Here is an 11137-nt window from a genome sequence, read left to right as displayed (position 1 = left end):
GGGAAGCTTCGGTGCCCCACGGCGAGGCGGTGGTGGCGGCGATGGGCTGCTGGAAGAGGCACCGAAAATGGGTGGCAGCGACGACGGGGCGGGGCAGGCGAGGGTTTGTTGTCGATATGGGTGGAAGAGGATGGCCAATGCGCCATCGACTAGCGGGCCAGGGGAAGGAGCAGGCGCGCGTCCGCTTTGTGTCCGCAACGACACAAATCAGGCTCAAAATTTGGCCGAAAATAAGTCGGTAGACGGATGAAAAGTGAACTCCATAAATGCAGCTTTTCATGCCGATCCAAACGGACGCGTGCGGATGAAATGAAATGGATCGGCGCGTTAGAGTTGCTCTAAGTTGCTCTAAGTTCTAAGTATAAAGTGGACTTACGGCGAAAATTGCGAAGTTGAGGTATCGGGCGTGTCATTTACACCCTTTTTGGGCCCTTCCAGTAGACGAGCATTTGGGCCCTGTACTGGATAAGGCGGCCTTCGGCTAAATCCCCATTCCTGCCATTCGCTCTTGCCCGGCTTCTCCCCACGCTCCCATGGCCGCCGTTTACCCCACCACGGCCGCCCTCCCCACGCGCCACCCCCCTCCTTCCTTCCTCAGGCCGCCGTCCCTGTCGTGGTCCGCCTCCATCACCCAGCACCGCATCCCCTTGTCACCGCGCCTCGCTCTCTCGCCGCCACCGGCGCCCAATCGGCGGTCATTCGTGGTCCGAGCGGCGTGGACGCGGCGGTCGCGCGGCGAGTTGGACAAGAGCCCGAACCGCAAGTCGTGGAAGCAGCGCACGGACATGTACATGCGCCCGTTCCTGCTCAACGTCTTCTTCTCCAAGCGCTTCGTCCACGCCAAGGTCATGCACCGGGGCACCAGCAAGGTCATCGCCGTCGCCACCACCAACGCCAAGGACCTCAGGACCACGCTGCCGTCCCTCATCGACGACAACGCCTGCCGGACCATCGGTCGCCTCATAGCCGAGAGGTCCATGGACGCCGACGTCTTCGCCATGGCGTACGAGCCCAAGAAGAACGAGAGGATCGAGGGGAAGCTCGGGATTGTCATCGACACCATTAAGGAGTATGGCATCATCTTTGCATAGGCAAGTTCCAGTGTAGGAGCAGAAACAGTTGTTATGTTGTGTTTGTTTAGTTTGATCCATGTAGCTGTTTTTGTTCAGCTTATCTTATATTGATGGTGATGATGATCTAGTAATAGGTTTTTCTGCTGTGCTGTTTGTCTTTTCATATTGGTGTTGCAATGCTGTTTTACTTGTAAAATTTCTTAGGATATCCTTGGTTTGATTGTCCAGTGGGTAATACTATTAGGGAAAATGTTCATTGATAACACTAGTAAAACCCAGTTGACTAAATGCAAATGTTGCTGGAGCTATCCAATTTTGTCAAGTCTAATGTGGATATGGGCAGCTAATAACATTAACCAAAACTATAACGAGCAAGTTATGGATCTGAACTGTTTAGGAGTAACGAGTAAATATCAGAAAGTACATTAAGCCTGAGTACATGTTTTTACCATGCTCTTGTTGTTACTCATATTATACACTAGTATAAGGAACATGTGGATTTGCAAGGAAATTAGAGATGCACACTATTAATGGCTTAGTAAGGTGTATGTCTTTCAACTTTTGTTAGTTATCAGAAAATCGGTGAATGATTTCCACACATTGTTGTTTATGGTCTTCAAATAATAACTGAATGATCCTGATGCTCTATAAATGTTAACGGAATGATTTAGGCGTTGAGAGTTTAACTGCATGGTAAATATGTTCATCTGTTGGTTAGCTGAAGTGTTGTCTCTCGTGTTCATCAAAATTATGTGTGTGGAACTGGAAGAAAGCTTTTGTATGGAACAATACGAAATATTCGAAGGCTGATAAGACGCTCCTGTCTATATGAAATAAATGGTAGGTCCTCCCTCCGATCCATATTAATTGTTGTTGATTTAGTACAACTTACTAAATCAGCGACAGTTAATATGGATTGGAGGGAGTTGTAACTTTTTGACTGCCTAAGTTTATCCATGTACTGGGCAGTTTATATTCTGTTATGTCTTGTGGCTCATGTTTCATTCTACCAAGTTGAAATGTTTTCTCACGGACTAGTGATTACAATTATCTACGAGTACCTACCCAGTCATCACCTGTGCTGAGCCTAGAAGAAATTCGACTTGTTTCTCCACAAGTTGCATCAGTTGGTAAATCTCACTGAACAGTTGCATGCTTCAGTGCTGAAACTAGCACTTTGCCTAATTTCGGTACCATCTTGTCATATTTGCAGTGCACAGACACCATCCTGATATGGAGCTTTCCTGCTCGAATGCTCAGATGAAAGTACTTTCCTCCTCGTGTTTATGTTATTCATGGGAAAATGAATCAATGATGTAATTTAATGGAACGAAACTAGTCACTGCTGAGGTCATTTGGGCACATGTGAGGTATAATTGTGCTCATATGTTCATATGTTCGTCCTAGGCATAATTGTGCTGTCCGGCTATGCATCTTAAGCCTTAAGTGCTTTAATTATGCCTACAACAGAATGACCATAGATTCATGTTCTAGAGAAAAATGAGCTTTTGCTGCTGTGCAGTCTTTTGAAAGGTCACTGCGCTAGTAGTCAGCATGAACAAATGTCCCAGTGCCCTAATCTCCAAATTCATGTTGAAGAATCATGGCTGGTGAAACCTGCTCCCTGCTAGCTCATGTGTCTGAACTTTGCAGCCTCAGCACACGGGGCCGCCACCAATGCTGCTGCAGACGCAGTTTCAGCTGGGATCTTCTTGTCATCTCTTCCCTGCTACTCCCTCCGTCCCACAGCATAAGATCGTTTTTCAAGCTATAATCATCAGCTTGTCTTTCGACTTGGTTGACTCAAACTTGCAATTTCCACTGATCCCTGCAACTACGGTAGCCAGTCTTGCAACTGGGAGGGGATGCAGCATCCTGGCCGTTTGGAGACCAAGAGAGCAAGTCGAGGATTCCCTGAAACCAAATTTGAGGAAAAATAGCAGAAATGTTGTTAGAGCATCTACAGCCACAGCCGGGCGCCCTAAATCCTTCTCAAACGCTCGGGCGGCTCCTCCGGTCACTCATCGGTCACGATTTTTCGACCCAGACGGACACCTCAACGGGCGGCCCGCCCGGTCACTGACCGGTCACGATTTTTCGACTTGGATGGACACCTCAAACGCTCGTGCGGCCCGCCCGGTCACGATTTTTTGACCCAGACGGACGCCTCGAGCCTCAAACACCCGGGTTGACCGGCACCCCTCATATCCAGCCCAAATATGGGGCGGATACGGGGGTGGCCGGGCACGCCAGCCTCGTTGGACCCGGCCCATGCTGGCCCAACCCACCCCACATATATTCGTCCCCATCCGCTCGCGGGACCAAACCCCACCCACTTCACTCCACACCCCTCCACTCCCCTCCACCACTCGAGCTCACCTCCGGCGGTTTCCGGCCTTCTCTGGCATGGCAGGCAGCGGATCTGACTCCAACCAGTCCGGATCCGTCGACTGGGGTGTCATTCCATGCGGGTTGGAGGAGGCAATGGCGCTCCAGATTGCACTCCACCGCTCCCAGGAGGATAGCGCCCGGCCGACGGACGGATCTGTCCGCCGCAACTCCATAGCGTCGTCTCAACAGGTGCTCGGGTCCTCTGGGGCTGGATCCTCGCGGTCCCGGCAGCCGAAACCCCTCTCCTTCCCCATCACCGGTCGCGCAGACTATGAGTCCCACCGGGAACGGGCGGCCCGCCGTGGGAAGGAGAGGATAAGGGCCGCCGTGGCCCGTATCGCGGCGGAAATGGCGGCGGCTGATGCGGCGCCGCGGGCGGCCGCGGAGGAGGGAGCCTTCCGCGCCCGCATTGTGAAGAAACGACAGCAGAGGAACAAGCGCGCCCTCGCTCGAGAGCAGAATCGGGCGGTCTGTGCTATGGCCGGACTGTCACCGAAGGAGGAGAAGGCGGACAGTGACGGCGAGAACAGATCCGGCTTGATCCGTACTGCGTTTTCGACCGGTACTTCCGCGAGAAGGGCAGCAAGGGTGCCGGGAAGGGCAAGGGCAGACGTGGACGAACTCCACCATAGCCAAACATGCCAAATTTTGGTAGTCCGATGGCATGTTTAGTTAGTAGTGATGGAGTAGTCGGATGATGTGTGTGCATCGACGTAGTTGCATGAGTTTGTATGGATTTGAGATATGATAATAGAGGTATCTGGATTTGGATTACATTATTTGAGGGGTGCCCGGTCAGTGCCCGCGGCCGCGCCTGGGCGTGTCCGCGGGTGTTTGAGGGGCCGAATTTGCCCATCGCGGTTGTAGATGCTCTTACATTCCAGCTCTACCAGAGCATCTCCACCTAGAATGAGCTAGTTTCGCCCCCACTTGCCCATGAACACGTCCGGATAGTGTTCAGGCTTGTCCACTCTGAACCACCATTTGTCCGTACACACGTTTGTGTCCCTCCAAATTGCCGAGGCACATGCATGTGATTGGTGGAGATGGAGAGAGAGAAGAAAGGGAGAAGATGATCCGGGGGGGCTGGTTATGACGTGGTGGGCTTTCCAGACGTGTCCAAAAAAACCCATCTCCTCCAAAGATATGAGCTGGGTTTGGGGGTTTGTGGACGTTCGAACAAATGGGGGGATTTGGGGGCCTCTTCGTAATTCTCTTTGTGCTTATGTACACTGAATTTTGCCGTCAAGATACTTGTGGCCGGTAGCTCCTTCGCGTACCTCCGCGTCGAGCTGGGCGTCATCGCAGATTTCGTGCCCACGGCTAACAGTGCCCGCCTGCCGCCCATGGCTGACGACCTCGTGGTGCTCGCCAAGCCGCCGCAGCCGATCGTCACCTTCAACTCTGACTCCGGTGGGCAGCGTGGTGGTGCGCGTTTATAGTGTTTGATGAAATGCTTGAGAGAGAGAGGACTGCTAATGATGACATGTGGGCCTCACAGTCAACTTAGCGGTCAACCAAACGGAGTTGACCTTGTGGTGTCACGTGGACCTGAACGGGGCCATCGCTGTCATAATGCCCAATCGGTCACTAACTCGAAGTGGTAGCTTTTAAGGCAAAAATTGAATAGTGATGGTTTTAGGGACTTTTTTTAGCAATACCATCATGACTTACTTTATTGATTTGACATAATGATTACATCGTTTGCGAGGGCAAAAACAAAAAAAATCAGGAGTACATTATTATCAAAAGCAAATTTAGCTAAACTATGGGCAATATTATTCACCTCTCGCACACAATGAAGATAATGGACCGAGACTATCATCCCAGCCATGACGAAGCATTTTGCATAGATCGCCGATGCTTCATTCCATATTCTTTCCTGACCCGTGCACGAAGAAATAACTTCCATAGTCAGAGTCAATTTCTATGGAATGGAACCCTAGCGAGTTTGCTAGTGCCGGACCCTCTTTCATTGCCATTGATTCTGTTCATCTGTTGTATGCACATCAGTAACGTGGGGAGTTTGAGAACATGCCGCCGCGGCCAAGAAAACACCACTAGCATCTCTGTTAACGGCTCCAGTCGACCTCGTCAACATGAAAAGATGCATCCACATTGACTTTTACTGTTCCATGGGAAGGTCTCTTCCACTTCAGCCTCGTTCCATCAATAGAGATATTCCTTGCATTTCTTGCTCTATGGTGATTTAGACATATGACTGGAACCGCCATCGCCCATCTAGTTGTATTAGGAGTTTGATCATTGTGAGTTTGCTGCCGCCGCATCCACCAGAGATACCAGCAAGTCGTTGAGATCCCCTCCTTGACTCCTATGCTCGGCATATTTGGCATGGGGCTGTCCGGGAGGTGTAAAATTTGTTCCATTACGACTGAACCAGATCGGTCTTCCCTCCTTGCATCATCTATAACTTGTGCGAATCGCAGAATCCGCCACGTCTCCTTCGCCCTTTCACATTCAAATAGCAGGTGCAAGACATCTTCCGCGCCCTGTGAACATATGGGACATTGTCCAATACTGCCAACATGTCCATTCCTCAGAATTGATAAAAATAATAATTTCCTGATAGTTTTAAGGATGGTTCCCTGGATTGTGGTAGTTTTTCATTATATGCTCAACGGATCGCACACAACTGACTACTTCATAACTTGTTGACAACGGTGGACGACTAGTTCAACTACAACACCTTGGTCTGCATGGCTGCGAATAACGTGAACGATGCGGTCATGCCGACCAAGACGTATGCTCTCTTCATCTTGGTGCTGGTACATCTACTGATCGATAGATGTGCTAGATACATGTTCAACCGTCGCGTGTCTATTTGCATATGCTAGTTAATTCTGGTAAGTTGTAAGCTTATGTCATGATGCTATTCTGGATTTAATTAATAGAGATTACTAATTATCACAACACATGTGTTGCACTCAGTATTTCTCGGGTGAAAGAAAAACTAACAGTACAGGTGTGGATTGACTAGGCACCATGCATGCACGGGTCTGGTCTGTTTTCAGCTACCCCCTGAAGCTTGACACGCCTTGTGAAGCAGGGAACAGAGACGCCGTACGTGGCTTTCTGCATTGACCGCGCCAACGGTTAGCTTAAGGGATAAGATAAAAACATGTCTTGCTGAGCCATCCACATTTAGTACTGAAGAATGAAGAAAGTGCTGCTGGTACTATAATTTCAGAGAGAACTTGCCTGGTCAATAACCAATCAACCCCAGCTAATTAGATAGGAGTATATATGACGGTGACGCATATGCATGCCCGGCACCACTCGGCGGCAGCGTTGTCAAAATCTGGCCATGGGAGACACTACGCTATCTCGACGGCACTGCAATAAGTCGTCTTTTCTTTCCTTTTTCTTTTCGTGTGGATGATGATTTTTATCTTTGCTTCTATGTTGAAGAACACAGGCCGAAGCGTCTGATACCTGCAGTCTGCTAGAATTTGCATCAACATATTTTATGCACAACTAGGCCGTCAGGTACGTAAAGACGGATTCCTTAAGAGGAGTAGACAAAGATGCAAAATGGCCGTTTTGCTCGTGTATATAGCTCCGATCTTTCTACGGTCGGTGTTGGGGTTGAACAAATCAGCTGCCCGCCCTCGTCGCGCGGGCATAAGCCAGGAACCTGCCGCAGAACGAGAGTTGTTCATGCACACGCGTGCCGAGCTCTCACCACGTACGGAGATGGGAGACCCGCTGCCTCCCGGGATGGAGCTAGCACAAGAAACCAACGGGCGGAAGCTAGCTAGCGTGACGTGACGAACGCCTGGCAGTAATTTTCTCTTCTCCCGCCTACGTCTCTACGCGAACAACACTGTCCGTCGCGCCCGTTCCACTGTAACCAAGACTATATTGCTCAGGACTTGTAGTACTACTAGAAATGTTGGAAGAGCGTGCGTGAGAGTGACACACGCCGACCGCTGGAAGGTTCCGCCGCCGCTGAGGCGTACGTGGAGGCGAGATCGCGCGCTCATCATCTTCACGCACACGCTGAATTCAGTTCCATCGGGGTCCGTGTCGGGGGCACCGGGGCAGCCGTTGCGCCATTCGCATGCGCTGCGCTGCGTGCGCGCGCGCACACGCATGCAGCCTATCGAGGAGGGGCGGACACGGCTCTGACGAATGGAACGGCTCTCTGGATCATGGTGAGCTAGCACTCCCTCCTCTTCGGTTTATAGGGCTCAAATATAAAATCTCATCAATCAAGATAAATGGTGAGTGTTGGAATGTATCTCGTGCTTTACGAAACTACCCAAACTAAATTGATGCATTAATTAGGATTAACTACAGTGCATGCATGCTTGACCACTAGATGAATAGTAGCATTACATGCATTGGTTAGTTTTTTTAATTCTTGCATGCGAAGATTTAATGTGCCTCGAAGTCTCAAAAGGAGATGGAGATGAACCCTTTAAATTAAAAAATAAAAAATTTGAGATAAGCCCTATAAACCGGAAAGGAGGAAGTACCAAGTTGGCGCAGCTCCTACAAGACGTCTTTCTCGTCGGTTTAATTGCATGGAATGGATATTGGGTCGTCGTCGTCTCCGGCTACTTGGCCATTTGTTGCAGATAATAGAGACGAAAATGAGTAAGTAATTAATCTAAAAAAAGTGTATATATGGTGTAGTAATACGCACGTCGGCACGTGCTGCCTCACCGCTACTTAGTACACTCCATACATCCGAGGGCAGAAGACCGAAACTCGTCGTTTAGCTAGACGTTCCATATAGATTAAGACATTTTTTTATGAATACGCAAGAGCTTGACGAAATTTAAAGCGAGCGAGCAAAACAGAGTCTTCACGAATGAAAACAGCGCCATGAAGCCGTCGCCATCAGATCTGGAGAACCGGACCTAGAGTTTCTCCTGAGCTCACGAGGGGCACAAACGAAGGCATGGAAGAGCCTCCAAGAAGGGAAAATGCCCACCCCCCCGCAGGTGTCGTCACTGCTAGCACCGGCAAGCCGGGCAGATATTTCTCCCTGGCCTTAGTCTGAGCAATCCCAAAGCCGTCGGATCCGGAATCGTTGAGGGAGCCACTACTAGTCAAAACTACCATGCCGGGAAGGGAAGGGTGGGGTTGCACCAACCGCCGGAGGTGGTGCCGGACACCACCGAAACACACATGCATTGGATCTAGCGCAAGGCGAGGCGTGGAGCTATACATGGTTGGGTAGGCGGCGAGGCAAGGGAACCGACACAGGGAAGGCGACAACGATTGATATCGCGGGCAAGCAAGGTGTTGGCGGACGCAGATCCAAGTTGCCGGGGCGTAGCCGATAAGACAACGACGGGCCAATTGAGCTGGACGGGACACATCCACTAGGTCGTCGGGGACGAAGCCGCGTCGACGGAGGACGTCGGCAAGCCGCGGATACCGGATAACATATGTCCGAGGCCACGGGGGTCGAAGCAGTGCCAGCATAGACCCCACTACGAGGCGCCTGATGACACACAAGTATAGGGGATCAATTGTAGCTCTTTTCGATAAGTAAGAGTGTCGAACCCAACGAGGAGCAAAAGGAAATGACAAGTGGTTTTCAGCAAGGTAATGTCTGCAAGTGCTAAAATTGTAATTAACAGAGTAGTTTGATAGCAAGATATTTTGTAATGAGCAAGTAACGATAATAGTAACAAAAGTGCAGCAAGGTAGCTCAATCCTTCTAAGGCAAAGGACATGCCAAAACGGTCTCTTATAGTAAGCAAAGCGTTCTTGAGGGTACACGGGAATTTCATCTAGTCACTTTCACCATGTTGATTCAATTCGTGTTCGCTACTTTGATAATTTAATATGTGGGTGGACCGGTGCTTAGCTGCTGTTCTTACTTGAACAAGCCTCCTATTTATGATTAACCCCCTCACAAGCATCCGCAACTACGAGAAAAGTGTTAAGAATAAATTCTAACCATAACATTAAACTTTTGGGTTCAATCGGTCCCATACGGAATAGCGCAAAAACTAGGGTTTAAGCTTCTGTCACTCTCGCAACCCATCATCTAATAACTACTCCACAATGCATTCCCTTAGGCCCAAATATGGTGAAGTGTCATGTAGTCGACGTTCACATGACACCACTAAGGGAGTCACAACATACATACTATCAAAATACCGAACACATATCAAGTTCACATGATTACTTGCAACATGATTTCTCCCATGACCTCAAGAACAAAAATAACTACTCACAAGTGATAAACATGCTCAAGATCAGAGGGGTATTAAATAGCATATTGGATCTGAACATATAATCTTCCACCAAATAAACCATATAGCAATCAACTACAAGATGTAATCAACACTACTAGTCACCCACAAGCACCAATCTATAGTTCCGGTACAAAGATTGAACACAAGAGATGAACTAGGATTTGAGATGAGATGGTGCTGTTGAAGATGTTGATGGAGATTGCCCTCCCCAAGATGGGAGTTGTTGGTGATGATGATGACGATGATTTCCCCCTCCGGGAGGGAAGTTCCCCCGGAGGAATCGCTCCGCCGGAGGGCAAAAGTGTTCCTGCCCAAGTTCCGCCTTGAGACGGCGGCGCTCCGTCCCGAAAGTCTTCTCCTTAATTTTTCTAGGTCAAAATGACCTATGTACCAGAAGATGGGCACCGGAGGTGGGCCTGGGTGAGCATAACCCACCAGGGCACGCCTGGGCTCCCTAGCATGCCTAGGTGGGTTGTGCCCACCTGGTGGGCCCCCTCTGGTACTTAGTTGCTCCAATATTCTTCAAATATTCCATAAAAAATCTCTATGAAGTTTCAGCTTGTTTGGAGTTGTGCAGAATGGGTGGCCTGACATAGCTTTTCCAGGTCCAGATTTCCAGCAGCCGGATTCTCCCTCTTTGTGTGTACCTTGCGTATTATGAGAGAAAAGACATTAGAATTACTCCAAAAAGCATTATTATGCATAAAAACATTATAAATAACAGTAGGAAAAGATGATGCAAAATGGACGTATCAACTCCCCCAAGCTTAGACCTCACTTGTGCTCAAGCGAAAACCGAAATCGAAAAACATGTCCACATGCTTAGAGAGAGAGAGGTGTCGATAAAAACAAAATACGAACATAGAAGCATCATGTAGATTATTATAACAGCAACAAATTTAAACACGAGACTTTTCTCATAGAACTTTTATCATAAACTTCTCATGAATAAGTGACAATTCATCACACAGTTGAAGTGTAAATCATAAACTCTATTAGAAACCAACAAACTATGTTCTCAGTCAACTTTGCAACTACAATTCATCATCTTTTCAGGAAGGGTCACGTATAGGAGCCTTTAGGCAAGTCCACATACTCAACCATCATATAGTCTTCTATGATTGCTAACACTCATCGCATACATATGAGCAAAACGTTTCAACCGGACACATAGAAAGATAGGGGCTTGCAGTTTCGCCTCCCGACGTATTCACCTCAAGGGTGATTTCAACAATAATAACTCATGCTACCCATATTCAACTGGACATATGTGCCTAGATTTTTCCTCACCACATGATGCTTGCTGAAGGAGAAAAATAAAAAGGAATAGAGAGAAGAAACTTGACTCTTGCATAAAAGTAAATAAATAAAATTGAAAGATAGGCCCTTCGCTAGGGAAGCAGAGGTTGCCATGCGCTTATTTGTTTGTATGCT

General features: G+C 48.6%; 1 protein-coding gene across 1 annotated transcript; it reads left to right on the top strand.

Moving 5' to 3' along the window:
* The first annotated feature begins 407 nt into the window (after window positions 1-407).
* On the top strand, window positions 408-2574 carry LOC109752352 (uncharacterized). Its single transcript, XM_020311246.4, has 2 exons — window positions 408-1091; window positions 2287-2574. The coding sequence occupies exon 1, from the start codon at window positions 534-536 to the stop codon at window positions 1089-1091; it is 558 nt and encodes a 185-aa protein (XP_020166835.1). The 5' UTR covers window positions 408-533; the 3' UTR covers window positions 2287-2574.
* Window positions 2575-11137: the final 8563 nt, after the last annotated feature.

The sequence above is a fragment of the Aegilops tauschii genome, chromosome 6 (assembly GCF_002575655.3).
Source record: "Aegilops tauschii subsp. strangulata cultivar AL8/78 chromosome 6, Aet v6.0, whole genome shotgun sequence".
In the NCBI taxonomy this organism is placed as follows: Eukaryota; Viridiplantae; Streptophyta; class Magnoliopsida; order Poales; family Poaceae; genus Aegilops; species Aegilops tauschii.
Note: the sequence above shows the minus strand (reverse complement) of the source record. Positions and strands in the feature narration are given on the sequence as shown.